At 40.2% G+C, this 20,545-nt stretch overlaps 3 protein-coding genes and 1 non-coding gene across 6 annotated transcripts; 2 read left to right on the forward strand and 2 right to left on the reverse strand.

The window, feature by feature from the left end:
* Window positions 1-3,003: 3,003 nt before the first annotated feature.
* Window positions 3,004-7,143, reverse strand: ccdc122 (coiled-coil domain containing 122). Of its 2 annotated transcripts, none has more exons than XM_032506610.1 (6): window positions 6,969-7,143; window positions 6,458-6,573; window positions 5,339-5,692; window positions 5,078-5,194; window positions 4,835-4,908; window positions 3,004-4,468 (listed from the first exon to the last, which is right to left on the reverse strand). In XM_032506610.1, exons 1-6 carry the CDS (start codon window positions 6,994-6,996, stop codon window positions 4,372-4,374), a joined length of 786 nt encoding a protein of 261 aa, XP_032362501.1. In that variant the 5' UTR covers window positions 6,997-7,143; the 3' UTR covers window positions 3,004-4,371. The 2 variants fall into 2 exon arrangements, with proteins under 2 accessions (XP_032362501.1, XP_032362500.1); XM_032506609.1 differs by having other exon boundaries at window positions 3,007-4,468; window positions 5,294-5,692.
* Window positions 7,130-11,391, forward strand: mtrf1 (mitochondrial translational release factor 1). Of its 2 annotated transcripts, none has more exons than XM_032506607.1 (9): window positions 7,130-7,645; window positions 9,333-9,424; window positions 9,503-9,584; window positions 9,675-9,782; window positions 9,996-10,168; window positions 10,273-10,390; window positions 10,504-10,640; window positions 10,749-10,847; window positions 11,021-11,391. In XM_032506607.1, exons 1-9 carry the CDS (start codon window positions 7,267-7,269, stop codon window positions 11,144-11,146), a joined length of 1,314 nt encoding a protein of 437 aa, XP_032362498.1. In that variant the 5' UTR covers window positions 7,130-7,266; the 3' UTR covers window positions 11,147-11,391. The 2 variants fall into 2 exon arrangements, with proteins under 2 accessions (XP_032362498.1, XP_032362497.1); XM_032506606.1 differs by having other exon boundaries at window positions 7,131-7,645; window positions 9,327-9,424.
* A 1,908-nt stretch (window positions 11,392-13,299) lies between these two features.
* On the reverse strand, window positions 13,300-16,995 carry wbp4 (WW domain binding protein 4). Its single transcript, XM_032506608.1, has 10 exons — window positions 16,724-16,995; window positions 16,425-16,497; window positions 16,262-16,324; window positions 15,558-15,684; window positions 15,239-15,472; window positions 15,032-15,102; window positions 14,871-14,946; window positions 14,531-14,745; window positions 14,188-14,426; window positions 13,300-14,073 (listed from the first exon to the last, which is right to left on the reverse strand). Coding segments are annotated over exons 1-10 (1,305 nt in total). The 5' UTR covers window positions 16,726-16,995; the 3' UTR covers window positions 13,300-13,868.
* A 3,192-nt stretch (window positions 16,996-20,187) lies between these two features.
* On the forward strand, window positions 20,188-20,259 carry trnae-uuc (transfer RNA glutamic acid (anticodon UUC)). Its single transcript has one exon. It is a non-coding gene; the product is annotated as a tRNA-Glu (tRNA).
* Window positions 20,260-20,545: the final 286 nt, after the last annotated feature.

Consider the following 20,545-nt stretch of genomic DNA (forward strand, 5'->3'; position numbering starts at 1 on the left):
TGCAGCAGAGAAATAACAGGCTGTCATTCTGCTTATATGACAAGGGTAAAGATTTAAAGCCTGGCATCTACAAACACAACTGTCTTCGTTCAAGGATGGAGAAAGCATGCTTTCTGCGATTGTATGTTTATAATTATGATCTGTCATGTAATGTTACATGTAACAAGATATGTTCTTGTCTGAACGTCAATGTCACTGTCAATTTTATTTCTATAGTACATTTAAAAAAACAACAACAGTTGACCAAAGTGCTGAACAGGGTCGATGTCAAATACATAAATAACAAGTGTAAAAGTTACTACAACCAAAGTACATCACAGGGAGACAAACAACAACACTTTAAAACATCAGAATCCAGGTTAACGAGGGTTAAAAGCTACACTAAATAGGTGCGTCTTCAGCCGCGATTCAAACGTTTGTAAGGTCTGTGCAGCTTTAATATGCATGGGGAGGTTGTTCCATGGGTGGGGGCACCCACTGCAAAGGCTCTATCGCCCTTATTTTTTAGCTTTGATCTAGGGACATCCAAGAGCAGCTGATTTGTTGACCTCAGCGTTCTGACTGGAGAATGATGGCATAAGAGATCAGCCAGATAAGATGGCGGCAAACCATTTAAGGTCTTAAAAACAAGCAAGAAAATCTTAAAATCTATCCTATAACGCAGGGGTTCCCAAAACTTTCAGCCCACGACCCCCAAAGTAAAGGTGCAAGTGACTTGCGACCCCCCCACTATAAACGTACATAAACATTGCGCGCAACCGCGCACGCACTATAGGCGTATCCAAACACGAGCATATTGACAACACAAAATAACACAACAATTTTATCTTGTGTTAAAATCATGGCTAAAACATGCTATATATTTAAATTTTTGTTTTGTTTCTGGAAATCAACTTGCGACCCCCCCTCTCTGGCTCGCGACCCCCCTGTGGGTCCCGACCCCCACTTTGGGAATCACTGCTATAACGGACAGGTAGCCAGTGGAGGGAGGCCAGGACCGGCGTTATGTGTTCACGTTTTTTTTGTTTTAGTTAAAAGGCGAGTAGCTGCGTTTTGGACTAACTGGATTTAAAGATTTCTGATGTAGACCCATATATGAAGAATTACAATAATCCAGCCGAGCAGTGATAAAAGCATGGACGACTTTTTCAAGGTCTTTGGATGGAAGATGGAAGAAGGCCTTTATTTTAGCTAGAAGTCTTAACTGGAAGAAACTGGTCTTGACAACTGCACTGATTTGTTTACTAAAAGTAAATGGAGGTGTCAAAAATAACACCAAGATTTTTAATAAGTGAGGAAGTTTAACTCCATCCAGGTTTTTACCTCCTTATACCTACTAACGTATTTGTGGTATCTTATAAGCTCATGCGGGCTTGACACAATAACTTAACAACATTACTAACTCAATTATCTTGTGGATGCCAATTAAAGGGAATCTATTGATGGTGTTCTCAGTGAGAAAATGCAAAATTCCGGTTAAATTTCTGTAATAAAAATCAGAATTTATCAAAAGAATATTTACAAAAACACTTTTACTTGAAGAATATAGTGTAGAAGTCTGGTACTTGTACCTTTTTACATCTAGTCATTCTAAACATTGCTTTTAATAAAATGTTTTATTTAACGTCCCACATATCTGGTTGTCATGTTAACTCACTGAAATACATTATAGAACATAGAGTACATATGACAACTAATTAAAAAGTGACTTTATCTGTACTGAGTTATTGCAATTTATAGATATTATTTCCTCACCTTCCACTACTTTCACTATTGACCCAATATTGTTGAAGAGGCAAAATGCATAAATGGAGCACTGCATCAACTCAAGATGACACAGTTGCACAGAGAAATAAATAAATAAAAGAGCAGCCATCCTGCAGAGAGCTTCTCAGTCGACGTGAACGCTTGCCAAGCATGTTTTATTGGCATACTCATTCATCAAAGGTTGAAACACAAAGTAAAAGAGATGTTTCTGGTAGGGAGACAGGCCAGATTAAAAAGAGAAAAACTAAAATTTTGAATAATAACTTGTCTTTTAGGGGAGTGGTAAATAATACTCTTTTAGTGAAGGAAACATGATAATATACATGATGTGTGAGTGTATGTTGAAGTGATGGTTGATGCCAGAGTGGAGTAGACAAATGTGTCACAGCCAAATAAATAAAACCAGCATGGGATTGAGGGCTGGTGGTAAATTCATTCCACAATTAGCAAGGCCTAATGTCGGCCTTGGACTGGGAGGATGTGACTGAAAGTTTCTTACAAAGTATCTTGCTGCAGGAACTGCTCCTCACAGTGAGAAACTCTTGATATGTGTACATATGTTGAAACAATTAATGCACACTGAATTTTAATTTATCAGCTCCCCACTAAAAGCCTGCCAGGCCAGACCCACATCAAGATGTTGGGTCTGGGAACTCACCATTAGCAGGGCTCAATCCGAGGGGCGGGGTAAACGATTGTATATCAAATTCCCTCTGCATGCAATAGGATAGCGCTACAACCAACCAGAGCAACGCCGGTTGATACATTGAACTATTGACTACAGTGCCGTTCTTTGTTCTTTTCTCAAAGAAAAGCTTAACTCCTAGTCTTCCAAAGCCGGTTGGAAAGACCGCTGTTCGCCAGCAGCAGCAGTCCTCTTCTTTGTTTCCAAGTAGAAGGGAATTCACGGCCTTATGTTAAGCGCACCCACCGACTCTTTACACAATGTGATTGGCCTGACCACAATTAGGTTTTTCCAGCTCGCAAGTTGCTAGACTGACCCTGGCTGCAAATTACATCTGCTGCCGCTAGCGTGGGTCAAGATTTCTAGGCTACCCCACTAAGGCATACTGGAACGTTATTACTGAGTCCTTTATGAGAATAAAGGTTGCATGTGACAGAAATAAATTGACAAAAGGGAGTCAAGGTAAAAAAAAGAAAATAGCCATGTGTAGTAAATTTTAAAAGATCAACCTGTTAAGGAGTGTACACGTGCTTGTACTGTACAATGTAAATGCTCAGTAACATTGCAGTGTATGTTTCTATTTTTACTGTCCATCAACTTTCTAAAAGGATGTTTTGGGCAGTTTGATGCACATTTGACTTTATGTGCGTAAAATTATGATTGCATGTTTCGACAACTTGAGTGGAGGGGCCCGGGGAATAAGCAGCGCAGCAGACAGAGGAGAGGGCTGTCACGCTGAAAACATGCTAATAAGGTCAGCCAGACAGAGCAATACTGCGGTAAAGCAGGCAGCCAGACTGGCTGGATAGATTCCCCAAGGCCATCTTTAAGGAAATAGCCCACTAAACTACAATTTGTGGTTGAGTGGGTAATGAAAACACTCCTAACTATTGGGTAAATCATCACACGTTGCCCTTCACCTCCCACACATTCAACCAGACTCCCTAATAGTAAATTAAAGCCCTAGGTACTATGGGTTAGAACACACACAGTTTGGTGCTCAATACCAACCGGACATATTTTATAGATGAATTGTTTTTAGATTTTAAATAGTTGCATGCATTTGTCTTGAAATTGGTCATTTTGCTATTTAATGGTTGACTAATTATGCCAGGTAAGATCTGGAAAGCTGGCACACACATCATCTCTGCAGATGATAGGTAACAGAAAAGTTAAAAAAAAAAAAAGCACAATGTTATCTCATTCTCAATCCTACAAGGGAATGATAGCAATTTTCTGAAAAGGCAGTTTCATTGTTTTATTAGTTTCGAGTTATGGCTGAAGTGGCACAGTCACGCCCTTGTTAGCCGGCAGTGGGACTGTCACCTCGCAGACCATCAAGCGACCCAGTGAAGCAGAAGCTGGAACAGCGTGTACCAAACAACACCATCACATTGACAGTTAGAGTAGACACTTGGCTTCTGTTCTGCATGGGTCATTGTTGTGGACACTGACTGGACAAACCAACGTCCCAACCAGACCTAAAATCCCATGCCACGCCAGGTTGGTGTTGCCTGCAATTTAGTCTCAGAACAGCCACAGGAAAGTGCATGCTGCTCTGTTATCAAAGTAAATAAAAAAAATGGGAAAACAGACAAATATTTTAATACTTCTACTGTTATCTCTCTGACAAAACGTTGTGCATTTTAAAGAAACACATTCAGAAATAAATGTCATTATCAAACTACTGTAGAACAGTCAAGGTGAGGGTTTTGTGATGAACTAAAACAGACGGCTAGACTTCTAGTTGACACTGCTGCCCCCAGCTGGTCATTTGTAGTAACAGCAACCTGTTACTACCTGAAACACACAACCCTATAATAACCACAGGCTAACATTCAATCTGATAACAAAACAATTAAAATGAGATGTTAACATAAACCATGTTCATCCAATTTAGACAAGCCTGACAGTGCAGTTTAATGACCACTGGCCACTGAGTCCTGAGACGACACCGGCTGCCCTTTGAGCTGGGCGAGCTCTCTCTCCATGTGGTAGACATCTTCAGACATTTGCCTAAGTAAAGCAGGCACAGTTTGGCAGCGTTTACAAGGTGGAACGTTTTGCATTTGGAGCAATTTGCCTCCAAATAGCCTCCCAAATAACAAGAAATGAAAAGGCACAATGAAATGAGACGCATATCATTAACAATACACTTCTAGGTGGTACAGTGAATTATTTTCTTGACTCAGTAATATGATGTTTTGAAAATTCCCATTCTAAATGTAAAAAATGTCTGATGGCTTTTAAAGCAGTAGCGCGCCATTTAGCGATCTTTACTTTACTTTTGGTTTGTTGTACATACATTTAAAATTATTATCTGTCCAAAACACTTAAAGAAATTTATAGATAAGATGGCTTTGCATATGAATTTATTTTTACCTGTGGGTAGCCTGGGCCCTGCTCAGTTGGCAGCGGAGGCGCTTCACTATGGCTTCATAGCGTTTGTTCTGGATCTGAAGGAAACGCACAATAACAATTCAGTTTGATGAGATCATTTGGGATAAAACTATGAACTTGGTCATAAGTCTTGGTATCTTTGTACATCAAAAATCTGTACATTCATAGATGGTGAAAATAATTGTTAGTTATAGACTATAAATTCTCCGTTTCTCTTTGCCTTACCTCTATGTCTTTCTTTATCTGGGTATGAGTCTCAAACTCTTTTTGCACTTTTTCTCTCGTTTTAGCTATAGTTTTACTCATCAAAGAGATCTCCCCCTTCAGAACATTGATCTCACTCTGCGGAAAAGAACAATTAAGGCGGATTAACAATTAAAATGATATGTAACAATTAAAAATGTCAATATAATTTAGAATCATCCAGTTCATTTTCTCCACCTTTGCCATTTGCACGGCGTTTCCATTTGGATCCTCCAAATCTACCTTCAGCTCCTCTTTCTTCTGTGTCAGCATCCTGACAAGTGCTCTTTTCTCCTCCAGCTCTTTATGGGCCTCCGTCTGGCTCGCTGCATGCAAAAGAGCTGCTCTGTGAACCTCCATCTTGTTTCGGTAAGTGTTGAACCCTGCCAGTGCCATGCGAGCGTTCTCCTCCTCCTCGCTTATACCAATCTGGAGTTCTGTATTTTCTTTGCGGATGGATGCACAGCGATCATGCAAGACTCTTGTCTGCCGCTGCAGGTGCTCCATCTCACCCTCAAGCATTAAGAGGTTCCTCACTTTAGATCTCAGCTCCTGTTCTGCCATCACACCTATCTTCTCAACCTCAGAAAGAGTGGCCTGGAAAAAGGAGACAAGACAAAATGTTCAAATCAGTGTTTACTCCCCTTGTGAGACCTTTGAAATAGGCAGATAGATGACCCTCTCCCAGCTTTTTAACCCGCATGTTGTCCTCGGATCAAATTTGACCCATTTTCAGTTTTTTAATCACATAAAATGGGCCATCGAAATAAGCTGAAAATGTCATCATTAGAAATATCAAACAACTTTGGACAAATCATCAAAAAAAGAACCTACTACATAAAAAAGTGACAAAAATGTCACAAAATGGTTGACGCGAAGACTACACAAGGGTTAAGAGAGAGTAGTCAACTTGTCTATTCCTTATGATTGTATTACATATATGCATATTCCTTAATAATGAACTATATGTATTTGTAATAACCACAAATAAAGTAGGACATTATATGCAATAAACCCTATTTTTTAATGACTACTGTGGCATTAGTACAAACTCACCTCTTTTTCTTGCAAATTACATTGCACACCTAATGACCAATTTCTGAAAAATATGGCCACATAAGACCAGCATATTTGTATTAATTATTTATTATTAATATGTTAATTATTAATGGCTATCTATTATGTATCTATTAAGGAAGCACTTTCACTGTGGTATCCACTACTTCTATCTCTGTTACAACGTCTGCTGTTACTGTTGCTAAAAAGTAATAAAGGTTGAGTGTATGTTGGAGAGAATAGTTGTGTTAATTATTAGAGTTAGCTTTATCCTACAGTGAAAGTTAGAGTAGGTGTATGGTGAACCTGCAGGGAGATGAGTGTCTTCTGTTTCTCTTTCAGGGCCTCAGTCTGGGCATGGCCGTGTTGGCTGACATCCTCCACTGCCTTGGTTAATGTAAACCCAGACTTATCCTGTGTTCCTAAAAAGGTTAATAAAAAGTGTAGTCAAGTTTTTGTTTACCAGCTGACTGTTAATGCAGTTAGCTAGCAGTCACATTTATAAAGTATAGGTTGGCTGCCGAAAAGTAACTTAAGGTCTTGCTAGAAACCATCTTTTCATTTTGGTCACCCCTAAACACGTCACAAAATGTTAACGTTTTAAACATGTAGCTTAGCTAGCTACTGGGCTACAGTTAGCACATAAAGGTTAGCTAGTAGCGAGTTCAAATCTTCAAAACGTTTAGTGAGCTAACATTATGCTTGCTAATAATTGGCTAATATAGTGAGGCTAGCTTGTTAATTAACGTTAGACAGACTTCAACAAAATGTATTGTTTGTCAATAAGAAGGCTAACTATAGTTAGTTAATATCTTACCAATTTCACTTGCTCTAAAGTTTGACATTTTCACACCAGTTGGCTATGAACGGTACTTTATTAGCCAATTATTAAATGGTCGATTGGGTTTGTCGATACGATTAAACTACAAATCCCAGAGTTCTCGCTTTCTCCTCAACCTCGTTTCCCAAACTACATCCGGTCTGTGTTGCGTAGCGTAGGAGTGACTGAACGGCTTGCTACAGTAGCAGAATGACAGTTGTTGTTAACACTTGAACAACAGGTGTGGCGTTATATTATCGTTTTACTTCACTTATTGCTCTCTAAATGTAGTCAAATGCTCGTCAGTCGCTGGTCTCGACTGTGCTCTCTGTGTAGCCGTGTAGTTTATAGCAGCAGAGGGAGAAGAGCAGGATGGAGGACACTAACGGGACACAGCAGAACACAAGCGCAACATTGGGGTACAGTAGCACCAAGACGCCTCTATCACAGTGATTTGGGGGACTTGTACAAAAATGAGTCTGTTCAGAGGTATCTTCAGCAGCTCATGGAGGAGTTCAGAGACCTCAGCAAGAAGTTACAGCATGCATATCTCAGCGAATCAGACAGAAAAGTGCTTAGCAAGAAACACACAGAGCTGCTGCCTCTGGCAAATGTGTTTGAGAGTATTGAAGAAGCCCTAAAAGACCTCGAGGAAGTCCTTTCATATCTGCATAGTGAGTATTTTGTTTGTTTATGTCAGTAACAATTGTCCAAATATACATGTAATTAGGGGTCCAAGCCCGAGGATGCGTGCACCGCGGTATCGCAAGGCGATACGCGGTTCACACAGCAGGGCTGTGGAACCCTATTGTTTTCGGTAGGTTTTTTTTTTTCCATTATTCTTCTCCGCATAAAAGTGGTGCTGCAGCCTAAACCGTACATGGTGGCGAGGCGCCATTTTCAGGACTGGTCCGAAAGTCCGCAAAGACCTCAGCCAAAAAAATTCATCCACTTCTACCACTAGGTGGCGCTACAGCAGAGAAAAAACACGTTTAGCCCTATAACTCCCAAACCGTACATCGGAAATTTAAAAACCTTACATCCACGCGTTCCCTGGATCCTACTGAATCTCGTGATATAGGCCACGCCCATTTCCGCCTAGACTTTTATGCGTGAAAAATCGCGATTTATCAAAAACCTACTTTTTCTAACTCCTCCGAGACCGTGCAATGGATCTGCACGAAACTTGGCACATAGCATCTCCAGACCAACCTGACACAAAGTTGTATAAAGATTTTTTATAGGATAAAAATTGCGCGTGTTACGCGCAAACAAAGTTTTGTAGCTAGCTATGAAAACATTGCCGTTGCCATATCTCGGCCAAGATAAATGCTATCAAAGCCAAACTTTACAATATTACTTGCTATGACCCCCTGAGGCTCTGTAACAAATGTGACGAACATTGGCCACTAGGGGGCGCTACAAACACAAAAACAATTGTTTTTCATTAACGTACTTTGCCATATCCAGGCCAAAATAAATGCTATCAAAGCCAAACTTTACAATATTACTTGCTATGACCCCCTGAGGATCTGTAACAAATCTGACGAACATTGGCCACTAGGGGGCGCCACAAATACAAAAAAGTGTTTTTTCCATGAACGTACTTTGCCATATTTCGGCCAAAATACGTGGTATCAACACCAAACTTGGGGTGATTGTTTGGCGTGCCGGCCGGAAGCTATAGACATAATTTGGTAACGATGGGCCATTAGGGGGCGCTATAATCGACGTTTGTTGGTTTTGTGGACATAGTCAATGCATTTAAATGGGGAATTTGCAATTGCAATATCTCTGCCACAGTAAATGCTATCAAAACCAAACCGGTAATGATTGTTTCGCCCACCGCTCAGAGGCTCACTGCCAAATTTGGTAAAGACAGGCCCTTAGGGGGCGCTCTAATCAACATAGAACATTTCCCCGGGTCGCTGGGGACGACTGGCGCGGGGAGGCTTGGACCCCGTTGAAACTGCGTGCAGTTCTAGTTGTATTTCTTAGTGACATAAGAAAATACAGTTCTATACATGTAATATACCAAATATAACCTCACTAACAGTGCCACAGAGATACTTTAAATTTGTTCCCAAGTTGCACATGAGACATTCAAGGTCTTTAACTGTATTAGAATGTCTTGCAAGTAAATACAAGTTTGTAATCTGTATTACTGAGCACATTTGGTGTTCCTGTTCTTATTTTTACTATTATTGTGTCACAATATCCATCATATATTTCCAGCTGTACATTTGCAGATTTTTCTTTAATAATATTAGCGAAAGTCACTCTTAAATCGCAGCTAGCATCAACATATCTTACAATGCAAATGCCGTGATCTTTGCTTTCTCTTCCTCACTGCACGTTCAGCTGCTACCAAAGATGAAGATGACCAAATGATCCAGCTCCTAAAGGAGGAAGAAGCACAAATGTCCTGCAAGATTTTGGCCTTAAGAAAAGATGTGAGAACACAAAGGCTTGATCAAATATGTGTATAAATGTGTTAAAGAACCGCCAATGAGTATCATCTTTCTCTCCAGTTGATCAAAGCTCTTGTGCCCATCGACCCCCTTGACTCCAGTAATATTCTGCTGGAGGTCGTATCAGGACGAACAACAGGAGGTATGAAAGAATTATTTTTTTTTTTGCACTATTGGCTTATTTAAAGAGCTTTTACAGCCTTTTTCCTAATATCTGTTCTTGTGGTTTCAGGTGACATCTGTCAACAGTTCACCCGAGAAATGTTTGACATGTACCAGGGCTTTGCTTCTTACAAGAATTGGGACTTTGAGCTTCTGAACTTCACACCTGCTGAGTATGGTAATTCCTATTTTTGTCTAACAGTACTGTATCATTTATCCTTTGCAGCCATGGCTGAGGGGTATACACGTGACGTGATTTAGCTGATGACAATATCAGTTGCAGCATTGCAATACTTACTGTCAAGGTGCCTTTTTAATGTTATTAGTTCCTCCTGTGCTTTTTGATAGAAAAAGTATGGGAAGACCTATATATAAATCGACTGTCTCTCAGGTGGTCTGCACCATGCAGCAGTGAGACTAGCTGGTGAGAATGTGTACAGACATCTAAAGCATGAAGGAGGAACACACCGGGTGCAACGGATCCCTGAGGTGGGCCTCTCCTCCAGGATGCAGCGTATCCACACAGGAACCATGACTGTCATTATCCTGCCTCAGCCAGTGGAGGTACACTTTACACTCTGCTTTTCTCAGTTTGGGGTTTATTAGCACTAAAACGGTAAAACATACAGTATGTGTCTATATTTGTCCTATGCTTTTTGTTTTCACAGTTTGACGTCCACATTGATCCAAAGGATCTTCGCATCGACACATTCAGATCTCGCGGTGCTGGGGGCCAAAGTGTAAACACAACAGACAGTGCAGTGCGCATTGTTCATCTTCCCACCGGTAACACATGCCAGTTCTGGAACTACTCCACAATAGAGGAAGTTCTGCTTTTGTGACATCTAAGAAGCAGAACTTTCCATGCTTATCTAATCCCCCCCCCCCCCCCCAAACAGGTATAACAGCTGAGTGTCAGCAGACTCGCTCCCAGCTGCAAAACCGAGACACCGCCCTACGTGTGCTGAGGGCCCGGCTCTACCAGAGCATGATGGGTAAAGAGACTGAGCAGAGGCATACAGCACGAAAGCAGCAGGTGAGTGAACTCCTCCTGCAAGAGTTCTCATTTAACAACACATCTATACCAGCCAAAGTGATGTAATATTCAAAGGTCTCTGTCCTATTTAACCATGTCTTACTACAGGTGGGAACACGTTCTCAGTCAGAGAGGATTCGTACATACAACTTTAGCCAGGATCGTGTCACAGACCACAGGACTGGATATGTTACTAGGGATATTAAGGTAAGATATTATAAGGCGGCGTCAGTGTGTCTCTAAATTCTGCATAAATCACAAGACACTGTTTATATTTGTAATTTTTGTGATTTTTCAACCAGCCAAACTGATGTAAATAGTTGAATCTTTATAGCCTTTTTTTCAAAATCAATGTCCCATGTGTTCTGCTTCATGTTTAGGAGTTCATGAGAGGAGGGGAGGCTCTTGATGATCTGATCTCTGATGTACTTGAACATGCGGAGAAGGAGGCTCTTTTGGAGGTGGTGGAGAGCAGAGGTGTGAAACCACCCGAGTCTGCCGACTGACCCCCACCACAACACCACAACAGTCTGTCAAATGACCTTAACAGACAGTGTATCATTAAATCATATATTGTCTGTTAAGTACATTTGAGGCATCTTACAGTACTGTGACAGCACATCAGGGCAGACATACATATTATTTTATTATCTATGCTTGTGCAAATAAGGCATGTAAGACAAACTGCAGTTTACCCATCATTAAGGTTTTTATTTTTGTAATAAAATATACATCACAATGTCAATTTTTCTCAACATGTTTTTTGTGGTGATGATACTTTCTGTGTGGAAGCTCTGAAGCACGTGTCGAGAAATCCAGGAAGTTGTCCGTGAAGCGCGTATCGAGGCTTGTATCGTTTTAGACAGATGACGTCATCAAGCCTCGCTGCCTGTGTGACTGGTTTAAGAAGTGGTTTGATTACACATCCATGATCTACACAGGCACATTCACCGCCCTCTGCCCAGTTAAACCATTGCCACTTTCCAGTTTTAGAATAGCCTACTAATATTGCCACTCCTGCTATGATATTATGACCCAAATGATCTATTTACATGTTTGATAGCCGCATTCCTCTTAAGGAAATCTGTTTATTATAGTTATGTTGATTATGTTATACCAAAAGAAAATACACTATATTGATCTAAATGGATTAGGTGGAAATTGATTACTGGCACAAAAGCCATGTCTGATCACTAGATCATCTGTAATAGCCTTACATATAAATTATATATATATATATATATATATATATAATTATATATCTATAATTAGTCATGACATTGTAAAAATTCTATTATAGTAATATCCACCTGTATATTATATCAGTACATATCCAGCTGTAATAATGTTTCTCTCTACCAATCGACAACTCCTTGGACCCCTTCCCATCAGGTCAAGATTCTGGCGTCATCCTCGATTCCTCCCTCTCCTTTCAGTCACACATAATAATATCTGCCGGTCTGCATACTTCCACCTACGCAACATAAACGCCTCCGTCCGTCCCTTACCACTCACTGCCTCCATCCTTATCCACAGCTCGTCACCTCCCGCCTTGACTACTGTAACTCTCTCCTTTTGGCCTTCCTCAAAATCCCTCCATAAACTTCAACTTCTTCAGAACTCAGCAGCTCGTGTCATCACCAGAACCCCCTGATTTCATCATATAACCCCGGTTCTTCAGCAGCTCCATTGGCTCCCGGTTCATTCAGAATACAATTTAAAATCCTTCTCCATACTTTCAAAGCCATCCATAACCTTGCCCCTCCATATCTATCAGAACTCCTACACATTGCCGTCCCCTCCCGCTCCCTCAGATCTTCCTCCTCCCTCCACCTCACTGTCCCCCATGCTCGACTCATCACCGTGGGGAGCAGAGCCTTCAGCCGCTCTGCTCCCCAGCTCTGGAACTCACTCCCACCCGACCTCCGCAACATCAACTCTCTCCCTCTGTTCAAAACTAGACTAAAAACCCATCTGTTCCAGCTCGCTTATCTGTAAATACACTGGTCCTGTTTTGTTTTGTTTGTTTTGTTTTTTGTTTTATTTGTTTTGTTATTACTACTTACACTTTTATGTTCCCTGTATCTGTCTCTTATTCTCTGTAAAGCGTCCTTGAGTGTTAGAAAGGCGCTGTTAAATAAAATGTATTATTATTATTATTATTATTAAATCTTGCTCACAATACTTGTTATCTATATTTTATATTCATAGGACAAACCCAATCTGTACAATTCTGTTTATAATATTCATTTTCATATTTATTCACTTATGCACTTATGGAACCATTGTATATATCCTGCACTTACTGCTATTGCACTTCTGGTTAGACCCAAACTGCATTTTGTTGTCTTGTACCTGTGCAATGACAATAAAGTTGAATCTAATCTAATCTAATAACTGCCTGTTTTACACTCTTTGACTAACAGGGGGTTTTGTGAGCAAATTAATCTGAGAGAAAGAACCCTTTTGCGAACCACTTTGCTGGAAAGCTTCAATGCTTCATCTAGATTTTAGCATTTGTCCTCCAAGTAGAAATGTGGTTCTCCAAGTCCTCAAACCTTTTGTCCGGTCAGTGTGGAACATCTGCCGAGTTTCCTAAATGATCTCACAGCGGTAAAACCTTCATAGTGAAGTACAGCAAAGCTGACTTTTTACATCAGTACTGTTTATTGTCTGTAAATAGCCTTCATGGATCTTTGCCAATTAGGGTGGGGTAAAACCACCTATCAGCTTTATACACACTTATCAAAACACATCACACCCTACATGTGTGTGCCAGCCGACCAGCACATTTTCAATATCATTTTGCTAACAAAGTTGTTTTCAGTATCTTTTACCGGGATGGATTACTAGCTTTTCATTACTAACAATGGTAAACAAATACAAATATGAAAAATACAAAAAGTTTTATTTAAATTGCTCTGTGTAGGTGTATCTGCCCTTTCCAGACTGCAGGTTAAAATGACAATACACACACTTGGACACCTTAATTATATAACAGCTATCAGTACAAAGAAAAGAGCGTGGATTGTGTCCAATGTTAAAAAAAATGTAATTTAAACAGCATATTTGACTTGGCCTACAATTTTCCATAAAACAAATTCCTAAAAAAATAATAATAATTCCTAATACATTTATACTTCAAAAATCAAAAAGGTTCATTCATATGTCAAAAAATGTTTTATTTGTGTAAAAGTTTCTACTGCATAAAGTTTTTATGCGACGGGGTCAGTCGTCGTCGTTGTCTCTCTGTCGGAGGCTCCGGGATTTGCCGTTCTGTGTCTTGTTTTTCCTGAATGAAGCGGGTCCGCCTTCCTCTCCGAGGGAAGTGATAATGCGTTCCCTGAACTTTGTTTTCGGCTCTGGAGGCAGGTCGACTGGAGTGCTGATGGTGCTTCCCTCCACTTGAGGCAGCTGTAAGTCCACCTTGGAACTGCAAGAACAAAAAAGAGCAGTTAGAGCCTTTTTAGTGGCTTCTGGCACAGGTCTTTATTCTGTATCATAGTCTGCAGGCTGCATATCAATCAGCCATTTAAACAGCACTTACTATGGATCCTCCTCCTCTTGGATCTCTTCCCATGCCCCATATGGATTGGCAGCTTTCGGCCTTTTGTTTCGTATCTTCACTGGTGCCACCTCTTCCTCTTTCTTCTCTTTCTCAGGTTCAGCTGGCGTGCTTTGGACATCTTGCTCTTTTTTCATTTCTTCAGGCGCCTCTTTAGGAGCATCCTCACTCATTTTATCTTCTCCCTCCTTTTCTGATGGCTCCGCTTCTGCTTTCCTTTTCTGGAAAAAAGAGTTTTTTTTTTTTTTTTTTACACAGAATCTTGACAAGCGGAAGTTAAATTTGTTCTGTACTAATTCTCAGTCATTGCCAGGACTCCTCTCACCCTGAAGCTGATCTTTGAGGCATTGGGGGGCTGGCTGGCTTCTTCAGGAACTTGGGCCTCCTGAGATGCCGGGGCCTCGCTGGAGCTCTCTGCTCCTCCTGAGGACGGCTCTGCCTGAGGGGTTAATGGCTCCTTCTGACTCTCGTCCTCTTTGTTGGATCCAGATCCAGATGATTCCTTCGAAGAAAAGCCCGCTGGCTTCTCCCAGCTGGTCTCTGTGAGGTGACGAAGACAGCACATGTCATTATCAGACAGTATCTCCATAAAGAATAAGAAATGGAATCCGGAACTGACAGTGGTATTTAAATAATCATTTCAGATGAATAAAGAAATAGTCCACCTCCAGTCTCTGAGTTGTAGTAATATGTATAACCATCAGGACTGACGGCTTCCATCCAAGGACAGCCTGGAGAGCTCTAAAGCCAAACACAATATTAACGTCTAAATGCAAATCCAAAATTAAAAAAAAAAAAAAATGCATAGAATCTAAAAAACATTAACCTCAGTTTGTCCAGGCTGTGCAAAGGCTGAGTTTTCTCCATGAAACCCCTCTGGTTTTTCCCATGTAGATTCTGCAGTTAAAAAACAAACACCAAAGCCATGTTGGAAAGAGTCACTTTGACCAAACGGTATACAAGTATAATAATATTGTGGCAGTATGTTGGTGTACAGGACAATGTAATGTATGTGTTTTCCGGTTCTTCCCACCTCCATTTATTGTGTTGTAATAGTACGTGTGTCCATCGTCTGTCTGTCCTTCAACCCAAACATGCGCTTCTCTTTGGCCTCTGGACTTCCCGCTTGCTTTCTCTTTCTTTTGCTGTTTTTTGGCCTGGGGTCTTGTCTGGGGCCTTGCATGAGGTTTTACCTGAGGTTTTGCCTGAGGTTTTGCCTGAGCTTGTGGCGGTGGCTGTGTTGTTGTTTGGGCAGATGAACCCGATCCTAACACAAAAACATGAATTAAAGTTAAGCTCCTCATGTAGCCCACGTGATACATCATTTCAATAAAATGTCCAAAAATAATTACCTTCTGACTCCTTTTCCATCCTCTTCAGATCTTCCTGATACGCCTTCAGTGCAGCCTCCTCCATTGCCTTGAATTCTTTAGACATACGTTCCTCCTGCTTCATTTTGTCAACGCTCTTCTTTTTAATCTGCAGCAAGAAAGATAAAACGAGATGATTGGCAGCAGCTAGTAGCCAATAAAAAGAGAGCTTTAGAGTCAGATGGCTATGTCTGGACCTTATCTCTCCGGACAGTCCTGAGGACGGGCATGTTTTTCTTGGCTGTGTGCGTCACTGAGAACCCCACTTTGATATAGATTATGTGCAGCGGCTTATTCAGAATACGAAACTTAACTCACGTGACCTAAACATTGACGTTTTTAATTTAAATGGGGAACAAAATTAACTTTTAACATTGTTCTTGTTTAGTTAGGTTGCCCAGAACTGCAGATATGTGTCACACCCTTACTAAAAATCAACATCATTTGAAGTAAAGCCCATATTCTTTAGTTTAATAATTTCTGGAGATCATATAATGTACTATATTAGCAGTGGGCAGCACTTCACACCTATGAGGAGTGATTAAATCCTTGCTTAAGAAAAAAGGGAATATATGTAAGTGTAGTATATAAGTTATGTATATAAGTGTAGTTTCCCCTTGTGGGATTAATAAAGTATAATAATAAAAAAATAAAAATATGTATGTATCATATGGAACGGTTCATACCTCTGAGATTTTTGCAGCCACATTTTCTTTGTGATTTTTCCCCCTTTCATGGAACTCGACGCTCTGCAGAGCAAAACACACACGAGGAGACACATGAGCATTGTTATGACTTATGTGGATCATTTTCTCAGCAACATCAGCTGCATCTTGTTGGCCTACTCACTGGCTTATTGTCCGCAATCCAGCACTTGCAGTACTGGCAGAATTTCCTTGGCTGTGACTTCCAGTAGTCCGCCCTGAAAACACACACACAACCATCATTAGCTAACAGAGCATGTCTGAATCAGATTGCCTTCATAACATGGTTACAGACCCTCTTATTCTAGCGCGAACCCCATGCTCTTTAATGTTTGAACCTGTTTTGTCGGCTGTGGGTGTTTGTTTGCTTTCATTGTTGTTGTCTTCGCGAATGACAATAACTTCACTTGCACATCACGTGCCTGAATGCACCACGTTACTTACATTTTAAGTCTTGGTGGTCAAAGGACGATGAAATCTTCTAAAAAGAACCAATTACAAAGACAGCCGCTTCCCACATTTCAGGAATGACAACACTGTCCGTTGGTGATGACGTCATCGCCAGTCGCCTAGAGACGAGCCTATAGACACGGGCCATAGACCGTTAACAAATCCCAGAGGCACACAAAAGGCTCGTTCGAGATGAACTGCGCCTCGCCTGTAAAGTGGACGAGAGCAGGCGGCAGCAGCGGGGGGCGGTGACAAAAAGCTGCGGTAAAGTCGGACAGTTTCCAGCCGATTCCAGCCGCCTTCAGGCTGGACAGGAAGTGATGAAAACACTGTGGTGCGATTCCGATTTAATAAAATATAATCAGACCCTCATACCAGCTGGTACACAGTCTCCAGTTGTTTTAGTTATGACAGAGTAGCTGGCAAAGTGCTCTACATGCGACCTGTTGCTGATTTTAATGAACAGACTGGAGATGATCCGTGATCTGAACGGATTTAGTCTCTCTGACTTCTAAACTTAACTATCAGTCACACAACATGTATTCTGGACAGAATAAGTCTTTAAATCAGACAAATAGCAATTAAAATCGCTCCGATTCAAAAACAATAAAAAGTTTATATAAAACGTCATCATGTTGTAAACCAATCAGGTGTTAAATCAGCTGAGAAGCCGGCGTTTCCCAGCATGCTCTGGGTCCGCCTGGGTCCGCCTGGCTCTTGCAGTCGGTGAAAAGCAACTGCGCCGCCTGCGTCTCAGAACTGCGGCCGCCTTGCTCTCGTGAGATTTCCGTTGCCCACGTGTGCATGACGTCAGAGCAAGTCGGGATCAAGTCGGACACAAATCTAACCGGCATGCAACGGGCGCCGATCGCCGGTGATCGATTCTGCGCAGACCTGGCTCATCTCGAACGAGCCTAAAGAGTAGACGCCGCATCTGGCGCTGACGAGCCGCGGGGCCGCCATCTTGGACCGGTCACCCGCTCCACTCAGTGGAGTCTGTTTAAGCTTTTAATTAATCAACCTCACTGAATACCGAATGGATTTTCACGCGTGTTTTTGCTTCAAAGGTCATACATCTAGCTATGATACAGGACACATGGTTAGGCGTATTTTAATATTCATAGTGTGCTTAACAGTAATAGAATATTCTGATATGATATAAAGTCACCAGACGTCTTTATATGGCTATGGTTAATACTATCAATATTATATATATATATATATATATATATATATATATATATATATATATATATATATATATATATGTATATAGTATATGAGACGAGTACTCAACCTTTCTTTAACTATATACACTCAACCCATAACCTCAACTTTTTTTTTATTAATTCAGATTAAAATATATAAACAAACAAGGCATTTTAAAAAACAAAAGCCATTTCAAAAAAGGAACTTTTGCATCGGGTCAAGCATATAACCAAAACATAGGAGCATATACATAACAAATCAACATAAAAAAAAGGAAATGGGGAAAAATAATAGAAGGGGCTAATTCAAATTAAGTTAAAAACTTCAAGTAAATGAACTAAATCGTGGACTTTTCCATCCTTAACCCGTCTCAGTGACTCGTACCAATGGATCAGGGAGGGTTTGGTCTTAACATATCAGCATTTATGTATAAAATGTTTTCCTAAAAGCATCAGATTGTTTAGAACAAAATCTACCTTCTTATCTTCAACAAAAAACAAACTTTACATTCATCAGTGTCAGAGGTCGACTCCACCTCAACGTGGATGTCGTTGTCCCTCACCGATGTGAGTTGAGTGCAGATTTAAAACTTCTCCTTAATTCTGACGGGCAGATACTAAAGCATAATAAATTCTTCTCCAAATTCCAGTTGGCAGTCCCGCCGAGAGAATATGCAATAGTAATAATGTTGATGCTGTGCTGAGATGTGTGCTGCAACTTCTTAGAGGTTCAGTAATGACAGGGATCAATCCATGTCTAGTGGTATATTACCAAGAAGGAATGTTACACAGGAGGTAACTCTGCCCTCAGGAAGACTCTTTTGGGCTTTGATCTGTGGAGAAATGAACTGGCAACAAATCTGCTTAATTGGAGACAAATTTTGTCTTAATAACAAAGCACAAGAGGTTTCTTTTTAAAAATGTTGCATAAAACATATCCATCAAAATGGACATTAAAGAGATTCAAACTTGATATTGAATATTCTTGTACTTTCTGTGAACTAGAAGAAGAAAAAAATCTGTCATTTGTTCTTTCGCTGTAGGTACACTAAAATATTTTGGATTGATGTTCAACATGTTATCCGACCGAACACTGGGCAACAATTCAATTTAAGGATAAAGATATTAAAGATATATTTTTATTTGCTTTCAAGGCAGTGAGATGGATAAAGATGTTGTTTATTTCATTCAATTAATCTTGTTATTGGGAAAATTCCACATTCACAAAAAGAAATGGTCGGACTCACACACCATGCATTGGACATTATTTTCAAGAACTGCACCAATACAGCAACACTATGAGAGGCATTAAGAATAAAAAGGCAATTACGACTGGAATTGTGTTTGATAAATTTCTCATGTACCATGTAGCCTACATCTCACTATATATATATATTTATATACATATATTTATACATATTGAGTGACAATCTGATTAAGAGAACTGCACTCAAGCTGATAAATAAATGGATACTAACTATATGTTGTTAAAGATAGTAAATTCTAGATTAAAATAAATAAATAGATACATGCATTAAATTATAAATATTTATTATGATGGAGGGTTACTGGGTTGCAAAACTGGGTTTAGTTTCAAAGGACGTCGAGCAAACGCTCCACCGGCATGTTGTGATATTTTCCTGCCCCCTAGTGGAGTAACAGAGGGAGTGGATAACACATGGCAGCAACACTTCCTAGGTGGCAGAAGAGGCAGAAGGCTGACAACGTCCACGCGCTCAAAACTACACCACAACTTCCTGCGGAAAAGGGCTTTGCAGCGATTCGCACCAATCTCCAATTGTATCGATTATGTGCTCTTTCTCAGAGCCGAAAATAAATATAAAAAGATGACTTATAATGGATTTTCAATGTCAGTTCTCATACATGCATTCATCCTACACTCATGTGTTAGGAAACAAAGTGATAACATGTTGGTTAATAGTACAAATAGTGTGGGCCGCTATTGATTCCCAGGTTCGTCCCATTCTCTTCACTATGTATAGTTGTCTACATGCAACATGTAAGCAAAACGTCAGCCTAAATAATAGAGGGATTTAAACTAGATATTGACACAGTGTGTTCTAAAAAAACGAGGTAATATGCAGGAACTGCCCTTACCGTTTTAGGTGAAATTGTGAATTAATAAATAATGATAATCTCAATCCCTGGGATCTGGATCACGCAGTTAATATACAGTTTTGAAGGCAACATTACCAATATCTTTACTAAAAAAAGCTAATAATCGTACCTTCCCATATGGTCTAGCGGTTAGGATTCCTGGTTTTCACCCAGGCGGCCCGGGTTCGACTCCCGGTATGGGAACTATAGCTTTTGTCATAATATGAAAAACTCTTCTGGTTGCCATTGACCACGTTCATGTAACATATACATCTATACATACATAGCATGCATACATATATATATATATATATATATATATATATATATATATATATATATACACACACATGACCTTTAAAAGTAAACACTGTGCCATCAAACATTAAAATAGACAGCTACCACTACTACTGCGAGAGGAATTTATGTTGTAGTAAGTTTGTCAGTATGTCATGAAAATATCATTAAACATATTTGTCTGAATGTGATG

Source organism: Etheostoma spectabile, chromosome 24 (genome assembly GCF_008692095.1).
Source record: "Etheostoma spectabile isolate EspeVRDwgs_2016 chromosome 24, UIUC_Espe_1.0, whole genome shotgun sequence".
Lineage (NCBI taxonomy): Eukaryota > Metazoa > Chordata > Actinopteri > Perciformes > Percidae > Etheostoma > Etheostoma spectabile.

Coding starts and splice junctions, on each gene's coding strand:
- wbp4 (XM_032506608.1), bottom strand. Junction 14,746..14,870: donor CTACAACTCAGAGACTGGAG/GTGGACTATTTC, acceptor GTCACCTCACAG/AGACCAGCTGGGAGAAGCCA. Junction 14,427..14,530: donor CCTCAAAGATCAGCTTCAGG/GTGAGAGGAGTC, acceptor TCTTTTTTCCAG/AAAAGGAAAGCAGAAGCGGA.
- mtrf1 (XM_032506606.1), top strand. CDS start 7,267: ATGCTCGTCAGTCGCTGGTCTCGACTGTGCTCTCTGTGTAGCCGTGTA. Junction 7,646..9,326: donor AGTCCTTTCATATCTGCATA/GTGAGTATTTTG, acceptor TCCTCACTGCAC/GTTCAGCTGCTACCAAAGAT. Junction 9,783..9,995: donor CTTCACACCTGCTGAGTATG/GTAATTCCTATT, acceptor ACTGTCTCTCAG/GTGGTCTGCACCATGCAGCA.
- ccdc122 (XM_032506609.1), bottom strand. CDS start 6,996: ATGTCAAACTTTAGAGCAAGTGAAATTG. Junction 5,195..5,293: donor ACGCCGTGCAAATGGCAAAG/GTGGAGAAAATG, acceptor TCTTTTCCGCAG/AGTGAGATCAATGTTCTGAA. Junction 4,469..4,834: donor AGGGCCCAGGCTACCCACAG/GTAAAAATAAAT, acceptor TGCTTTACTTAG/GCAAATGTCTGAAGATGTCT.